Source organism: Melitaea cinxia, chromosome 8 (genome assembly GCF_905220565.1).
Source record: "Melitaea cinxia chromosome 8, ilMelCinx1.1, whole genome shotgun sequence".
Classification (NCBI taxonomy): Eukaryota; Metazoa; Arthropoda; class Insecta; order Lepidoptera; family Nymphalidae; genus Melitaea; species Melitaea cinxia.
In genome coordinates, this window is record NC_059401.1 from 1 (window position 1) to 17,303 (window position 17,303).

The following is a 17,303-nucleotide window of genomic DNA, read 5'->3' on the forward strand; positions in this document are numbered from 1 at the left end:
ACTCCCAGTGCGGGGCGGACCGACGGAGCCGGCGGCAGCCTCTCCTCGATCTGCGCCAGCCGGACGTTCATCATATCGCCCAGCGAGCAGGTCAAGGAGTGCTTGAACTCCTCTAGCATGGCCGCCACCGGAAGTGTCGCAGGTGGACCGGCGACTGAGGCGTTGGCAGCGGCGGCAGCGGCGGCGGCGGCGTTAGCGGCCGCTTCCGTCTTCGCCTCGGCGAAGCCGCGCCGCATCGCCTTCAGCTCCGTTTTCATTGCCTCTATTTCGATCCTGAAGCGGCGGTTCTCCGCTCGGAGCCGCCTCACTTCATCGGCCTCGGTCCTAGAGGCAAAGGCGTCGACCACCTCGCTCAGGTCCGTCGCGGACCTCTTCAGCTTTGCGACGAACTCGCCTTTGAGGTTCCCGGATTTCCGGGCAACCTCTAGTATTACGGCGAGTCCTTCGCCCGCGCGCGCCCTGAGTTCCTGCGCGTTGAGCGCAACGACGTCGTCTACGATCAACGAGCCGACGTCGGACTCGTTGTCGGTGAATAGGTTGGTCGATTCCGGCCGGACAGGTGCTGGCTTGAGGAACTTCTCGCGGGAAGGACCCGCCGTGGTTCCTCTCGCCTTTCCCCTTCTCGCCGTGTTTATTTTAGCGAGGCCCGCGCCCTCGGCCTCCGTGTCCGAACCGTCACGCCCAGACGCGAAGGTCGAGGATGAGGGCCGCTTCCGCCGTCCCTTTGGCAGAGATTCCCGGTCCGAGGACCCCATAGCCGTCTCCATATCAGTTCCGCTTTCGTCTGCGCCCAGAGCCGCAAAGCGGTTTCCTGTTTTCCCTTTCGCGAGGAATCTCCCCTTGCGATCTCGCGAGGGGAGACCAGCCTTCGGGCGCGAGGGCTCGTTAGAGCCGCCGCTCCGAAGACTGTTATCGGAGTCCGTGTTCTTAGCAATAGTCGTGTCACCGCCCTTCCCGGGCACAACGTCAACGCCCATATGGGGCGAATCACAGTAACAAAGGGTGCCCTCCCCAGAATCGAACGGGCAGCGTGCATCCGAAGATGCACGGAGGGATTCTCCTTTGCCGGAGGCGCAGGTACCCTCCTGGGGTAGTTTCGTTTTAGTCTTTGTTTCCATGATTAATAGGGCTATTTCACAGCTTAGATTTTTAATCGGGGTTTACTCCCCTAGGCCGCGCGGCTGACAAGCCGCTAAAGGTGCGCCCACACCTACTGGTTTTGGTCCGCGGGGGTCCGAAAACCCCTACCACCCGCTCAGTGCGAGTGGCGTTCCCCTATCCGCCACCGTGGGGACGCGCCCAGTAGAAGTCCAGCAACTCCTCCCCTTGGAGCCTAGGTCCCAGACCTAAGTCCGAGACCCAGGCCCCAAAGGCCTGGGAACCTAACCTAACCTAACCTAACCTAACCTAACCTAACCTAACCTAACCTAACCTAACCTAACCTAACCTAACCTAACCTAACCTAACCTAACCTAACCTAACCTAACCTAACCTAACCTAACCTAACCTAACCTAACCTAACCTAACCTAACCTAACCTAACCTAACCTAACCTAACCTAACCTAACCTAACCTAACCTAACCTAACCTAACCTAACCTAACCTAACCTAACCTAACCTAACCTAACCTAACCTAACCTAACCTAACCTAACCTAACCTAACCTAACCTAACCTAACCTAACCTAACCTAACCTAACCTAACCTAACCTAACCTAACCTAATCTAACCTAACCTAACCTAACCTAACCTAACCTAACCTAACCTAACCTAACCTAACCTAACCTAACCTAACCTAACCTAACCTAACCTAACCTAACCTAACCTAACCTAACCTAACCTAACCTAACCTAACCTAACCTAACCTAACCTAACCTAACCTAACCTAACCTAACCTAACCTAACCTAACCTAACCTAACCTAACCTAACCTAACCTAACCTAACCTAACCTAACCTAACCTAACCTAACCTAACCTAACCTAACCTAACCTAACCTAACCTAACCTAACCTAACCTAACCTAACCTAACCTAACCTAACCTAACCTAACCTAACCTAACCTAACCTAACCTAACCTAACCTAACCTAACCTAACCTAACCTAACCTAACCTAACCTAACCTAACCTAACCTAACCTAACCTAACCTAACCTAACCTAACCTAACCTAACCTAACCTAACCTAACCTAACCTAACCTAACCTAACCTAACCTAACCTAACCTAACCTAACCTAACCTAACCTAACCTATCCTAACCTAACCTAACCTAACCTAACCTAACCTAACCTAACCTAACCTAACCTAACCTAACCTAACCTAACCTAACCTAACCTAACCTAACCTAACCTAACCTAACCTAACCTAACCTAACCTAACCTAACCTAACCTAACCTAACCTAACCTAACCTAACCTAACCTAACCTAACCTAACCTAACCTAACCTAACCTAACCTAACCTAACCTAACCTAACCTAACCTAACCTAACCTAACCTAACCTAACCTAACCTAACCTAACCTAACCTAACCTAACCTAACCTAACCTAACCTAACCTAACCTAACCTAACCTAACCTAACCTAACCTAACCTAACCTAACCTAACCTAACCTAACCTAACCTAACCTAACCTAACCTAACCTAACCTAACCTAACCTAACCTAACCTAACCTAACCTAACCTAACCTAACCTAACCTAACCTAACCTAACCTAACCTAACCTAACCTAACCTAACCTAACCTAACCTAACCTAACCTAACCTAACCTAACCTAACCTAACCTAACCTAACCTAACCTAACCTAACCTAACCTAACCTAACCTAACCTAACCTAACCTAACCTAACCTAACCTAACCTAACCTAACCTAACCTAACCTAACCTAACCTAACCTAACCTAACCTAACCTAACCTAACCTAACCTAACCTAACCTAACCTAACCTAACCTAACCTAACCTAACCTAACCTAACCTAACCTAACCTAACCTAACCTAACCTAACCTAACCTAACCTAACCTAACCTAACCTAACCTAACCTAACCTAACCTAACCTAACCTAACCTAACCTAACCTAACCTAACCTAACCTAACCTAACCTAACCTAACCTAACCTAACCTAACCTAACCTAACCTAACCTAACCTAACCTAACCTAACCTAACCTAACCTAACCTAACCTAACCTAACCTAACCTAACCTAACCTAACCTAACCTAACCTAACCTAACCTAACCTAACCTAACCTAACCTAACCTAACCTAACCTAACCTAACCTAACCTAACCTAACCTAACCTAACCTAACCTAACCTAACCTAACCTAACCTAACCTAACCTAACCTAACCTAACCTAACCTAACCTAACCTAACCTAACCTAACCTAACCTAACCTAACCTAACCTAACCTAACCTAACCTAACCTAACCTAACCTAACCTAACCTAACCTAACCTAACCTAACCTAACCTAACCTAACCTAACCTAACCTAACCTAACCTAACCTAACCTAACCTAACCTAACCTAACCTAACCTAACCTAACCTAACCTAACCTAACCTAACCTAACCTAACCTAACCTAACCTAACCTAACCTAACCTAACCTAACCTAACCTAACCTAACCTAACCTAACCTAACCTAACCTAACCTAACCTAACCTAACCTAACCTAACCTAACCTAACCTAACCTAACCTAACCTAACCTAACCTAACCTAACCTAACCTAACCTAACCTAACCTAACCTAACCTAACCTAACCTAACCTAACCTAACCTAACCTAACCTAACCTAACCTAACCTAACCTAACCTAACCTAACCTAACCTAACCTAACCTAACCTAACCTAACCTAACCTAACCTAACCTAACCTAACCTAACCTAACCTAACCTAACCTAACCTAACCTAACCTAACCTAACCTAACCTAACCTAACCTAACCTTTTTTTTTTTTTTTTTTTTTTTTTTTTTTTTTACGTTGGAAAATGCATTTACGCACTGACCCCGCCACCGAAAGCTCGGCAGCGGGAGTGTGGGGCTCCCGGCGGTAGGTGCAATGCCAGACTACCCACTAAAAACCAACGGTGTCCACCTTCGTCGCCCGTGCCGGGGTCGCAGGAATCCGAATTCTTCTGCAAACCCCGGCGGCGTGCCTCGTCAGGCCCTTTCCTGTCCTCGTGGAGGAGGTGGCGCGCGGGGGACACCGCGCGCGCCTACCCGGCAGATTTTGGTCTGCCTAGCGTCTAGGGAGGGAGGCGATTATCGTGCGCCAGCCTCCGACGCCCGGTCCTTTTGCGGCGGAGGGGGAGGTCGGTGGTGTCCTCCCTCACCCGCTCCGCCGCCTCCTTCTGCGCCATCACCCGCTCACAGTACGCGAGGACGGCGTCCCAGCACCTCTCGCTGCCGGTCATGGCAGAAATCACGGCCGGCAGCGAAAGGTCCGGCCCAACTACGCTTCGGAGCTCTTCCCGCTCCTCCGCCCACGCCGGACACTCCTCCAACACGTGTTGCGCCGACTCGTCGTCACAATCCTGGCAGTGGTGGCAGCGAGGAGAGGGCTCCCTCCCGGCGACCCGACACAGGTACCCCCCGAAGCAACCGTGCCCCGAGAGGACCTGCGTGGCGCGGAAGGTTAGGACGCCATGTCGTCTGTCAAACCACTGCCGAAGAACCGGCCGAACCGCATCGATCGTCCGGTGCCCCGCACTCGGACGCTCGAGCCTCACAACCCACTCCGCGATCGCGGCATCCCGCTCTCGCCTCAGGTGTTCTGCCAGCCGTGGTGCCGAACTGAGGGTCCCGGACGCCAGACTCCGACGCCGCCGGTATGACGACGCCAGAGAGACCGCGTCCAGGTCCCAGGGCAGGACTCCAGCCAGCACGCACGCTGCCTCGCCCGAGATCGTACGGTACCCGCGTACGACCCTGATCGCCATCACCCTCTGCGCGCGCCGCAGCAGGGCGATGTTCTCGCGGTCCAGGGCGTCGGACCAGACGGGGGCACCGTACATCGCCATCGCTCTCACGACGCCGGTGTAGAGCCGGCGGCAGCTCACACCGGGACCGCCGATGTTCGGCAAAAGCCACGAGAGCGAGGCTCCCACCTTCAGCAAGCGCGGGACGAGCCGCGCGAAGTGCGCCCGGAACTTCCACCGGCCGTCGAGCACGAGACCCAGGTACGTCATCGTGCCCGACAGGCCGATGCGAGTGCCTCCCACGATAAGATGGGCGTCGTGGGGAGGCGCCCTCCTCGGGCCGTGGAAGACTATTCCTTGCGCCTTGTCCAGCGCGACGACGAGGCCGAGACGCCGGATTCGCGCCACGACCTGCGCGACGCCAACGGTCGCCAGCACTGCCGCCTCCCGATACGTCGGTCGGCGGGCCAGCACCAGCGTGTCGTCGGCGTAGCAGACGACGCTGACGCCGCGCAGCAGCGAGCCACGCAACACCCAGTCGTATCCGATGTTCCACAGGAGTGGGCCGAGCACCGACCCCTGCGGAACACCGCACACGACTTCCTTTCTCACAAGCCGACCATCCCTTCCGGGGAAGACCACCCACCTGTCGGAGAGGTAGGCACCGACCACGCGACGCAAGTAGGTCGGCACCCCGTGATAGCGAAGCGCCTCCCTGATGCAACCCCAGGGCAACGTGTTAAAGGCGTTGGCGATGTCGATAGACACCGCCACGACGACGTCGCCCTGGGCCACCGCTTCCTGCACCTGGGCACGGACGCACAGCACGGCATCCACGGTAGAACGGCCACTGCGGAAGCCGAACTGCACGTCCGAGAGGTCGGGTCCTCGACGCCCGAGGTGCGCCACCAGACGCGCAGCCACGACGCGCTCGAACAGCTTAGCGAGCTCGTCGAGGAGGACGATGGGGCGGTACGCCGACGGTGACTCCGCCGGCCGGCCTTCCTTCCTGAGGAGGACTAACCTGCCTGTCTTCCACCGCTGTGGAATTAAGGCTTGAGCCAGACAGGCAGAGAATAGCCCTCGAACTTGCGGCGCCAGGTGGTTCAGCGCCACCGCCCACGCCCTCCCCGGAATCCCATCCGGGCCTGGAGCGACGTTCTTCCGTCGCAGCCGCGCGACTGCTTCCTCGAATTCGGACTCGCCGACCTCCGGTGCCTCCTCTCCGACGTCTGGATCCTCTCCTCGCGGTGCCATCGACGGCGGCTCGTGCTCGGCCGGCGCCGTCGGGAACAGGGCCGCGACCACCTCACGGACCACTTCGGCGTCCAGGGTCTCCGTGAGTGGAGGAGCCCAGGGACGGACCTTGTTGCGTACCCGCTTGTAGGGCATCCCCCACGGGTCGCTGTTCAGTCCGTCCAGCATTTCCTCCCTGGCCGCGGCCTGCGACTCGCCGATGGCACGACGGAGGCTGGCCTTGGCTGCCGTGTAAAGGGCGTACAGCCGCTCGCCCTCCTCCTCGTGCCGTGTCCTGTCCTGCGAAGCGGGGGGCGTCCTAAAGATGCGCCTCCTGCAGCGCGTGTACTGGCGTCGGACGGCCACGCACTCCCTGCGCAGCTGCGCTATCGCCTCCGACCACCAGTACACCTGAGCCCGCCCGGGGCGACCCCTCGACCGCGGCATGGCCGCGTCGCACGCGTCGGTCATTCTGGCCACCAGCCAGTCTGCCACCCTGTCCGGTGGACCGTCGACGCGCGGCTGACACGACGCCACTATCGCCGCTTCGTCGAGTCGCTCCCGGTCGAGACGCTTCAGCTGCCACCGAGGACCCTCCTCCGCCGAGGTGCGGCTGGAGCTTGGCGGCACCGCCGGACGAGCGGAGATCTCGAAGCGGATGTAACGATGATCCGAGAGAGTCTCCACGTCGTCCAGCACTCGCCAGTCCCGAACGCGGCGCGCGAGGCCGGGGCTCGCAAACGACACGTCCACGATCGAGCCGCCCGACCTGCGCACGCACGTGTTGGCCGTCCCGCGATTGAGGACGGTCAGGCCGGTGGCAACGAGCCACTCCTCCAGAATCGCCCCCCGCGCATCTGTGGCAGGACACCCCCACAGACGTGACTTTGCGTTGAAGTCACCGAGCACAAGCACCTCCGCCGGATAAAACCTACGCAGAATCGACTCGGTCCCGTCGAGAAACGCCTCGAACTCGGCGACCGACTTGTTTGGGGAAAAATACGCCCCGACTATGGCCACCTCCCCCAGCAGTGCCGCGACGCAACCCGAGCCCCTCACAATGTTCGTAAGGGGCGGGGCGCCCGCGGCGACCTGGGTCACGATGGCCACCACGCCGTCGCGATCGCCGATCCAACTATCCCTCGGCGGGACCGAGTACGGCTCGGCCACCACCGCCGCCCGCACGGACCACTGTACCAGGCTCTGGACGAGGAGGTCCTGGGCCCTGGCACAGTGGTTCAGGTTGGCTTGGAGGACCTTAAGTGCCATGTTGCACTCAGGTCTCCATAGTCACCTTCCCGGCTCGGTTGGCGGGCGGTGCGCGGGTTTTATCCCTGGGCGCCGCCTTTTTCCTCCTATGACTTGCTTTATTGCGAGGGCACGCAACTAGGCTGTGCCCAGCCGGTTTTTTCTCCGCCTGGCATATGGGACAGCAAGCTTCGGCAGTACACTGCCGGCGGGTGTGCCCCTCCTTGCCGCAGCGGTAGCACTGGCCGCTGCGGTCCACTCCCTTGTCGCACTTCGCTGCCACGTGCCCAACCTCGTGGCAGCGATAACATTGCTGAGGTCTCGCCTTCAGCAGGGACACACTCGCCGACACGAATCCGACGAGTAGGCGGCGCCCGTCGACCACTTTCTTCGCCGCCTCTACCGGCAGGCGAACCCAGGCCGTCCCAACGCCAGCGAAGTTTTGCCGCACTTCGCCCACTTTTATGGATTCCTCGGCGCATCCTCCCGCCTTGGCGATCACGCCGGCCAACTCCTGGGGAGTGACCGAGTCGTCTAACCCGGCCACCCGCAGGTCGGCGCACTTCTCCGGCCGGGTGACCGCCACGTCCTCGCCGACGACCGCCTTGATGCGCCGGGCAAGCTCCTCGGCCTTCTCCTTGTTGCCGGTGCCGGGCAGCTCGAACCTGCGCGCGCCGGTCTGAGAGACCCTATAGCGAGTCTCGACGCCCATGCTCGCTATAAGGCCGTCAGCCTTTATGGCACCGAGGACCTCCGCATAGGTTCTCGTGCTGCCCGGCAGCAGAGTCAGCTGCACCGCCGCCGATCGCGGCAGTCGCAGCTTCGGCGTCTTAGGCTTTTTAGCCGGCGCACCTTTGTTCTGGGGCTGGGGCTGGTTTTTGGGCGGCCCCACCTTCCTTCCTTTCCTCGCCACCACATTCCACCCCTCCGTCAGAGCGGCCGGAGCAGGTGGTAGGGGGCGAGGCTCGTTGGACGCGGCGACTTGGGTAGCCGCACCCGCCTTCTTCTTCTTTTCCTTCTTCTTGGCAGACTGACTTGCAGACTTTGGGGCCGGGTTCGCTGGCGGAGTCAGCGTTGTGACCCCTGTCTGCGGCGGCGACGTTGCGATCTTCTTCGAAGCCGCCGGTGGTCCTTTTCGCACTTCAGGCGCTTCAGGTAGGAGTCTGCCAGACTCCTCCAGCTTCGCCAGGCGGGAGTCGAGCATGGCGCCCACCCCTGCCATTATGCGGTCGATCAGTCCGTTTTCATTCGCGGGAGGGGCTGGAGTGGACGTGGAGCCCAGCTCACGCCTGATGTCGGCTACACTCTGTCGCAGCTCGGAGATCTCCGAGCGGAGCTGTCCGTTCTCCGCTTCTAGGCGCTCGTTGGCCTCCCGCAGCTGCCTGACCTCGTCATTCGTCGTTCGGTGGTATAGGGCGCCGAGTACTTCGCCTATACCCTCGGCGGACTCATTCAGAGCTTTCTTGCTCGTCCCTTTGAGGTTCTTTGATATCTTAGTGACGGTAAGAATGGCCTCGACGTATTCTTGGGCCTTCCTGTGTAGATCAATGATCGAGCATTCCCCCGACACCGTCCCACCTTCCGAAATTATGTTGGATCGCGAAGCTCTCACTCTTTTCGAGATCTCAATGGCCTCGCTTTCGGCCTGAAGCTCGAGCTCCCTCTCGCACTGCTTGAGGTAGTCGGCCTTGGCCTTGGCGAGGCCAACATATTGCCCTGTCGTGGGCGGTCGACCACGACCCCTGCGCGCCGTATGACACTTTCCTGCCGTGGACTTATCATCAGTGTCATCTGACGTGTCTTCTTCCCTATCGCGCTTCCGCTTCCAGAGCCGAGCGCGAGACGAGTCAGAGTCGCAAGGCGACCGCGACCTCATGCCGACGTCAGACAACTCTCCGTCCGAGACAACTGCACCCTTCTCGGGCCTCTCCTCTACTCCGCCCTTCTCGGGCCTCTCGTCAATCTCCACACCATCATCGTTTAAAAGTTTTTTGTTTTCAAGTTCCATAACTGTTCCCACGAGTAAGGGGGAAAAGGTGGTCAGCCCGAGGTAACACCCCCTGTACCTGGGCAAGCCTCGCGTAACCCCACTCTGGCCTCGGCGGGGCTGCAGAGCAGGGGAACGCAGTAGAGACTGAACTACCCATCAGCCATGCATCCCCTCGCGCTGCGTCGCCGCTTGGGATTCGGGGTAATTTTTTATAGAGGTTTTCTTCCTCGCGGTCCGGCCGGTTAAGGCAAGACCCTCGGTCCCGTTCGTGGCCGCGAGACATGACCACGACACCACAAACGGGATTACGATAATAGGACGGTGAGCGAACAGGACTCCTGCCCACTCTGTCCGACGGCGGGGTAAGCGCACGCCGAACCCATCCACCCCCCCGTGGTGACACAGTGCGCGAGCGCTGTGCCACCTGATGCGCTCACGGGACAACTCTAATGTAGAGCGCCGGAATGCATCCCCACACGCGTCGGTCGTCAGCCGCGACGGGCAGCAGTGCCGCGATTGTGATACTGCTGCCCGCCCCGTTGCCCAGGGTACACCACGAGGAGGTCACCGACAAGCACCCCAACCTAACCTAACCTAACCTAACCTAACCTAACCTAACCTAACCTAACCTAACCTAACCTAACCTAACCTAACCTAACCTAACCTAACCTAACCTAACCTTTTTTTTTTTTTTTTTTTTTTTTACGTTGGAAAATGCATTTACGCACTGACCCCGCCACCGAAAGCTCGGCAGCGGGAGTGTGGGGCTCCCGGCGGTAGGTGCAATGCCAGACTACCCACTAAAAACCAACGGTGTCCACCTTCGTCGCCCGTGCCGGGGTCGCAGGAGTCCGAATTCTTCTGCAAACCCCGGCGGCGTGCCTCGTCAGGCCCTTTCCTGTCCTCGTGGAGGAGGTGGCGCGCGGGGACACCGCGCGCGCCTACCCGGCAGATTTTGGTCTGCCTAGCGTCTAGGGAGGGAGGCGGTTATCGTGCGCCAGCCTCCGACGCCCGGTCCTTTTGCGGCGGAGGGGGAGGTCGGTGGTGTCCTCCCTCACCCGCTCCGCCGCCTCCTTCTGCGCCATCACCCGCTCACAGTACGCGAGGACGGCGTCCCAGCACCTCTCGCTGCCGGTCATGGCAGAAATCACGGCCGGCAGCGAAAGGTCCGGCCCAACTACGCTTCGGAGCTCTTCACGCTCCTCCGTCCACGCCGAACACTCTTCCAAGACGTGTTGCGCCGACTCGTCGTCACAATCCTGGCAGTGGTGGCAACGAGGAGAGGGCTCCCTCCCGGCGACCCGACACAGGTACCCCCCGAAGCAACCGTGCCCCGAGAGGACCTGCGTGGCGCGGAAGGTTAGGACGCCATGCCGTCTGTCCAACCACTGCCGAAGAACCGGCCGAACCGCATCGATCGTCCGGTGCCCCGCACTCGGACGCTCGAGCCTCACAACCCACTCCGCGATCGCGGCATCCCGCTCTCGCCTCAGGTGTTCTGCAAGCCGTGGTGCCGGACTGAGGGTCCCGGACGCCAGACTCCGACGCCGCCGGTATGACGACGCCAGAGAGACCGCGTCCAGGTCCCAGGGCAGGACTCCAGCCAGCACGCACGCTGCCTCGCCCGAGATCGTACGGTACCCGCGTACGACCCTGATCGCCATCACCCTCTGCGCGCGCCGCAGCAGGGCGATGTTCTCGCGGTCCAGGGCGTCGGACCAGACGGGGGCACCGTACATCGCCATCGCTCTCACGACGCCGGTGTAGAGCCGGCGGCAGCTCACACCGGGACCGCCGATGTTCGGCAAAAGCCACGAGAGCGAGGCTCCCACCTTCAGCAAGCGCGGGACGAGCCGCGCGAAGTGCGCCCGGAACTTCCACCGGCCGTCGAGCACGAGACCCAGGTACGTCATCGTGCCCGACAGGCCGATGCGAGTGCCTCCCACGATAAGATGGGCGTCGTGGGGAGGCGCCCTCCTCGGGCCGTGGAAGACTATTCCTTGTGCCTTGTCCAGCGCGACGACGAGGCCGAGGCGCCGGATTCGCGCCACGACCTGCGCGACGCCAGCGGTCGCCAGCACTGCCGCCTCCCGATACGTCGGTCGGCGGGCCAGCACCAGCGTGTCGTCGGCGTAGCAGACGACGCTGACGCCGCGCAGCAGCGAGCCACGCAACACCCAGTCGTATCCGATGTTCCACAGGAGTGGCCCAAGCACCGACCCCTGCGGGACACCGCACACGACTTCCTTTCTCACAAGCCGACCATCCCTTCCGGGGAAGACCACCCACCTGTCGGAGAGGTAGGCACCGACCACGCGACGCAAGTAGGTCGGCACACCGTGATAGCGAAGCGCCTCCCTGATGCAACCCCAGGGCAACGTGTTAAAGGCGTTGGCGATGTCAATAGACACCGCCACGACGACGTCGCCCTGGGCCACCGCTTCCTGCACCTGGGCACGGACGCACAGCACGGCATCCACGGTAGAACGGCCACTGCGGAAGCCGAACTGCACGTCCGAGAGGTCGGGTCCTCGACGCCCGAGGTGCGCCACCAGACGCGCGGCCACGACGCGCTCGAACAGTTTAGCGAGCTCGTCGAGGAGGACGATGGGGCGGTACGCCGACGGTGACTCCGCCGGCCGGCCTTCCTTCCTGAGGAGGACTAACCTGCCTGTCTTCCACCGCTGTGGAATTGTGGCTTGAGCCAGACAGGCAGAGAATAGCCCTCGAACTCGCGGCGCCAGGTGATTCAGCGCCACCGCCCACGCCCTCCCCGGAATCCCATCCGGGCCTGGAGCGACGTTCTTCCGTCGCAGCCGCGCGACTGCTTCCTCGAATTCGGACTCGCCGACCTCCGGTGCCTCCTCTCCGACGTCTGGATCCTCTCCCCGCGGTGCCATCGACGGCGGCTCGTGCTCGGCCGGCGCCGTCGGGAACAGGGCCGCGACCACCTCACGGACCACTTCGGCGTCCAGGGTCTCCGTGAGTGGAGGAGCCCAGGGACGGACCTTGTTGCGTACCCGCTTGTAGGGCATCCCCCACGGGTCGCTGTTCAGTCCGTCCAGCATTTCCTCCCTGGCCGCGGCCTGCGACTCGCCGATGGCACGACGGAGGCTGGCTTTGGCTGCCGTGTAAAGGGCGTACAGCCGCTCGCCCTCCTCCTCGTGCCGTGTCCTGTCCTGCGAAGCGGGGGGCGTCCTGAAGATGCGCCTCCTGCAGCGCGTGTACTGGCGTCGGACGGCCACGCACTCCCTGCGCAGCCGCGCTATCGTCTCCGACCACCAGTACACCTGAGCCCGCCCGGGGCGACCCCTCGACCGCGGCATGGCCGCGTCGCACGCGTCGGTCATTCTGGCCACCAGCCAGTCTGCCACCCTGTCCGGTGGACCGTCGACGCGCGGCTGACACGACGCCACAATCGCCGCTTCGTCGAGTCGCTCCCGGTCGAGACGCTTCAGCTGCCACCGAGGACCCTCCTCCGCCGGGGCGCGGCTGGAGCTTGGCGGCACCGCCGGACGAGCGGAGATCTCGAAGCGGATGTAACGATGATCCGAGAGAGTCTCCACGTCGTCCAGCACTCGCCAGTCCCGAACGCGGCGCGCGAGGCCGGGGCTCGCAAACGAAACGTCCACGATCGAGCCGCCCGACCTGCGCACGCACGTGTTGGCCGTCCCGCGATTGAGGACGGTCAGGCCGGTGGCAACGAGCCACTCCTCCAGAATCGCCCCCCGCGCATCTGTGGCAGGACACCCCCACAGACGTGACTTCGCATTGAAGTCGCCGAGCACGAGCACTTCCGCCGGATAAAACCTACGCATGATCGACTCGGTCCCGTCGAGAAACGCCTCGAACTCGGCGACCGACTTGTTCGGGGAAAAATGATGGCCACCTCCCCCAGCAGTGCCGCGACGCAACCCGAGCCCCTCACAATGTTCGTAAAGGGCGGGGCGCCCGCGGCGACCTGGGTCACGATGGCCACCACGCCGTCGTTATCGCCGATCCAGTTATCCCTCGGCGGGACCGAGTACGGCTCGGCCACCACCGCCGCCCGCACGGACCACTGTACCAGGCTCTGGACGAGGAGGTCCTGGGCCCTGGCACAGTGGTTCAGGTTGGCTTGGAGCACCTTAAGCGCCATTACTATGATTGGGTGTCCATTGTCACCTCCCCAGCTCTGTTGGCAGGCGGCGCGCGGGTTTTATTTTTGGTCGCCGCCTTCTTCCTCCTTCCCGCTTTATTGCGAGGGCACGCAACTAGGCTGTGCCCAGCCGGTTTTTTCTCCGCCTGGCATATGGGACAGCAAGCTTCGGCAGTACATTGCCGGCGAATGTGCCCCTCCTTGCCGCAGCGGTAGCACTGGCCGCTGCGGTCCACTCCCTTGTCACACTTCGCTGCCACGTGCCCAACCTCGTGGCAGCGATAGCATTGTTGCGGTCTCGTCTTCAACAGGGTCACACTCGCCGACACGAACCCGACGAGTAGGCGGCGCCCGTCGACCACTTTCTTCGCCGCCTCTACTGGCAGGCGAACCCACGCTGTCCCTATGCCGGCGAAGTTTTGCCGTACTTCGCCCACTTTTATCGATTCCTCGGCGCATCCTCCCACCTTGGCGATCACGCCGGCCAGCTCCTGGGGAGTGACCGAGTCGTCTAACCCGGCCACCCGCAGGTCGGCGCACTTCTCCGGGCGGGTGACCGCCACGTCCTCGCCGACGACCGCCTTGATGCGCCGGGCTAGCTCCTCGGCCTTCTCCTTATTGCCGGTGCCGGGCAGCTCGAACCTTCGCGCGCCGGTCTGAGAGACCCTATAGCGAGTCTCGACGCCCATGCTCGCTATAAGGCCGTCAGCCTTTATGGCACCGAGGACTTCCGCGTAGGTCCTCGTGCTGCCCGGCAACAGCGTCAGCTGCACCGCCGCCGATCGCGGCAATCGCAGCTTCGGCGTTTTTGGCTTTTTAGCCGGCGCACCTTTGTTCTGGGGCTGGGGCTGGTTTTTGGGCGGCCCCGCCTTTCTTCCTTTCCTCGCCACCACATTCCACCCCTCCGTCAGAGCGGCCGGAGCAGGTGGTAGGGGGCGAGGCTCGTTGGGCGCGGCGACTTGGGTAGCCGCACCCGCCTTCTTCTTCTTTTTCTTCTTCTTGGCAGACTGACTTGCAGACTTTGGGGCCGGGTTCGCTGGCGGAGTCAGCGTTGTGACCCCTGTCTGCGGCGGCGACGTTGCGATCTTCTTCGAAGCCGCCGGTGGTCCTTTTCGCACTTCAGACGCTTCAGGCAGGAGTCTGCCAGACTCCTCCAGCTTCGCCAGGCGGGAGTCGAGCATGGCGCCCACCCCCGCCATTATGCGGTCGATCAGTCCGTTTTCATTCGCGGGAGGGGCTGGAGTGGACGTCGAGCCCAGCTCACGCCTGATGTCGGCTACACTCTGTCGCAGCTCGGAGATCTCCGAGCGGAGCTGTACGTTCTCCGCTTCTAGGCGCTCGTTGGCCTCCCGCAGCTGCCTGACCTCGTCATTCGTCGTTCGGTGGTATAGGGCGCCGAGTACTTCGCCTATACCCTCGGCGGACTCATTCAGAGCTTTCTTGCTCGTCCCTTTGAGGTTCTTTGATATCTTAGTGACAGTAAGAATGGCCTCGACGTATTCTTGGGCCTTCCTGTGTAGATCAATGATCGAGCATTCCCCCGACACCGTCCCACCTTCCGAAATTATGTTGGATCGCGAAGCTCTCACTCTCTTTGAGATCTCAATGGCCTCGCTTTCGGCCTCAAGCTCGAGCTCCCTCTCGCACTGCTTGAGGTAGTCGGCCTTGGCCTTGGCGAGGCCAACATATTGCCCTGTCGTGGGCGGTCGACCACGACCCCTGCGCGCCGTGTGACACTTTCCTGCCGCGGACTTATCATCAGTGTCATCTGACGTGTCTTCTTCCCTATCGCGCTTCCGCTTCCAGAGCCGAGCGCGAGACGAGTCGGAGTCGCACGGTGATCGCGACCTCATGCCGACGTCAGACAACTCTCCATCCGAAACAACTGCACCCTTCTCGGGCCTCTCCTCTACTCCGCCCTTCTCGGGCCTCTCGTCAATCTCCACACCATCATCATTTAAAATTGTTGATTTTTGAAATTCCATAACTGTTCCCACGAGTATGGGGGAAAGGGTGGTCAGCCCGAGGTAACACCCCCTGTACCTGGGCAAGCCTCGCGTAACCCCACTCTGGCCTCGGCGGGGCTACAGAGCAGGGGATCGCAGTAGTGACTGAACTACCCATCAGCCATGCATCCCCTCGCGCTGCGTCGCCGCTTGGGATTCGGGGTAATTTTTTATAGAGGTTTTCTTCCTCGCGGTCCGGCCGGTTAAGGCAAGACCCTCGGTCCCGTTCGTGGCCGCGAGACATGACCACGACACCACAAACGGGATTACGATAATAGGACGGTGAGCGAACAGGACTCCTGCCCACTCTGTCCGACGGCGGGGTAAGCGCACGCCGAACCCATCCACCCTCCCGTGGTGACACAGTGCGCGAGCGCTGTGCCACCTGATGCGCTCACGGGACAACTCTAATGTAGAGCGCCGGAATGCATCCCCACACGCGTCGGTCGTCAGCCGCGACGGGCAGCAGTGCCGCGATTGTGATACTGCTGCCCGTCCCGTTGCCCAGGGTGCACCACGAGGAGGTCACCGACAAGCACCCCAACCTAACCTAACCTAACCTAACCTAACCTAACCTAACCTAACCTAACCTAACCTAACCTAACCTAACCTAACCTAACCTAACCTAACCTAACCTAACCTTTTTTTTTTTTTTTTTTTTTTTTTTTTTTACGTGTGGAAAATCCTTCATGGACACCCTCCGGTTGGGGGGGCTCGGAGGGGAGTCAGACTCTTACTGAACAAAAACCACACGTGTGTTCCGCCTATGCGCTTGTGGCGAGATCGCGAGGACACAAAGCTCTTTCGCGATCCCGCCGGCGCCTGCCCAGACTAGGGCCCGTCGTCGTCGCCGCAAAAGCGACAGCGACCCGAGAGAGGATCCCTTGAACACATAAGATCGCCTCTCTCCGTCCTCCTCGGGATCGTGCGATGCGGTCGATAGATCCCCCGACCTATCGCCCGCTGATCCAAACTACGGGGGCGGCGGCTGCAGGTTGGCCAGGTAGGCCCTGCGCCGCCGACCGCGTCTACCGCGACGAGACGGAAGCGAGTTCGGATCCCGTTCCCGCTCCCGCTCCGCCGCCTCCTTCCGCAGCATCACGGCGCTGCAGAAGGAGGAGACGGCGCTCCAGTTCTCCTCGCTGCCGACCATGGCCGAGACCACGGCCGGCAGCGAGAGATCCGCTCCGATGGCCGCCGACAGGGCGGCGCGCTCTTCGCACCACGCCGGGCAGACCGCGCGCGTGTGCTCCGCCGTGTCCTCGGCGCCGGCGTCGCAATGGTGACATTCCGACGTCGGCTCCCGCCCCAGCGCTCGGCACAGATAGCGACCGAAGCAGCCGTGCCCGGTCAGCATCTGCGCCAAGTGGAACGACATCGCACCGTGTCGCCTATCGACCCAGCCGCGCAGAACGGGCCGAATCGCCGCCACCAGCCCCCGACTCGTAATTACGTTCGGGTCCTCGAGATTCTCCGACCACTTCCGGAAGAGGCCGTCGCGAGCTTCTCTCCTCCATCGCACGACCTCTTGCGGACGAGGCGGTTCCTCCCTCAGGCGCGCTTCCGTCACGCGCCAGAAGACCGACGCGAGAGCTTCGGCCTCCAGTTCCCACGGGGGGCTGCCGGCGAGGAGACACGATGCGATGTAGGACACCGTGCGGTACGCCCTCGCAGCCCGCAGCGCGATAGCGCGGTGCGGCCTGCGAATCAGCGACACGTTCCGCGCGCAGAGAGCGCCCGCCCAAATCGGAGCGCCATACAACGCCATCGAACGCACGACGCCCACGAA

The 17,303-nt window shown here is 60.7% G+C and overlaps 3 protein-coding genes across 3 annotated transcripts; all 3 read right to left on the bottom strand.

Annotated features, from left to right (window-relative positions):
- Positions 1-7,408: 7,408 nt before the first annotated feature.
- LOC123655747 lies at positions 7,409-9,256 on the bottom strand. The gene has a single exon (XM_045591501.1). The coding sequence runs from the start codon at positions 9,254-9,256 to the stop codon at positions 7,409-7,411; it is 1,848 nt and encodes a 615-aa protein (XP_045447457.1).
- A 4,254-nt stretch (positions 9,257-13,510) lies between these two features.
- On the bottom strand, positions 13,511-15,361 carry LOC123655752. Its single transcript, XM_045591504.1, has one exon. The coding sequence runs from the start codon at positions 15,359-15,361 to the stop codon at positions 13,511-13,513; it is 1,851 nt and encodes a 616-aa protein (XP_045447460.1).
- Positions 15,362-16,553: 1,192 nt separating this feature from the next.
- Positions 16,554-16,910, bottom strand: LOC123655898 (the record flags this gene model as incomplete). The annotated part of the gene is made up of 1 exon (XM_045591645.1): positions 16,554-16,910. A coding segment is annotated over one exon (357 nt), but the record flags the coding sequence as incomplete, so codon positions are not given.
- Between the last annotated feature and the right edge of the window lie 393 nt (positions 16,911-17,303).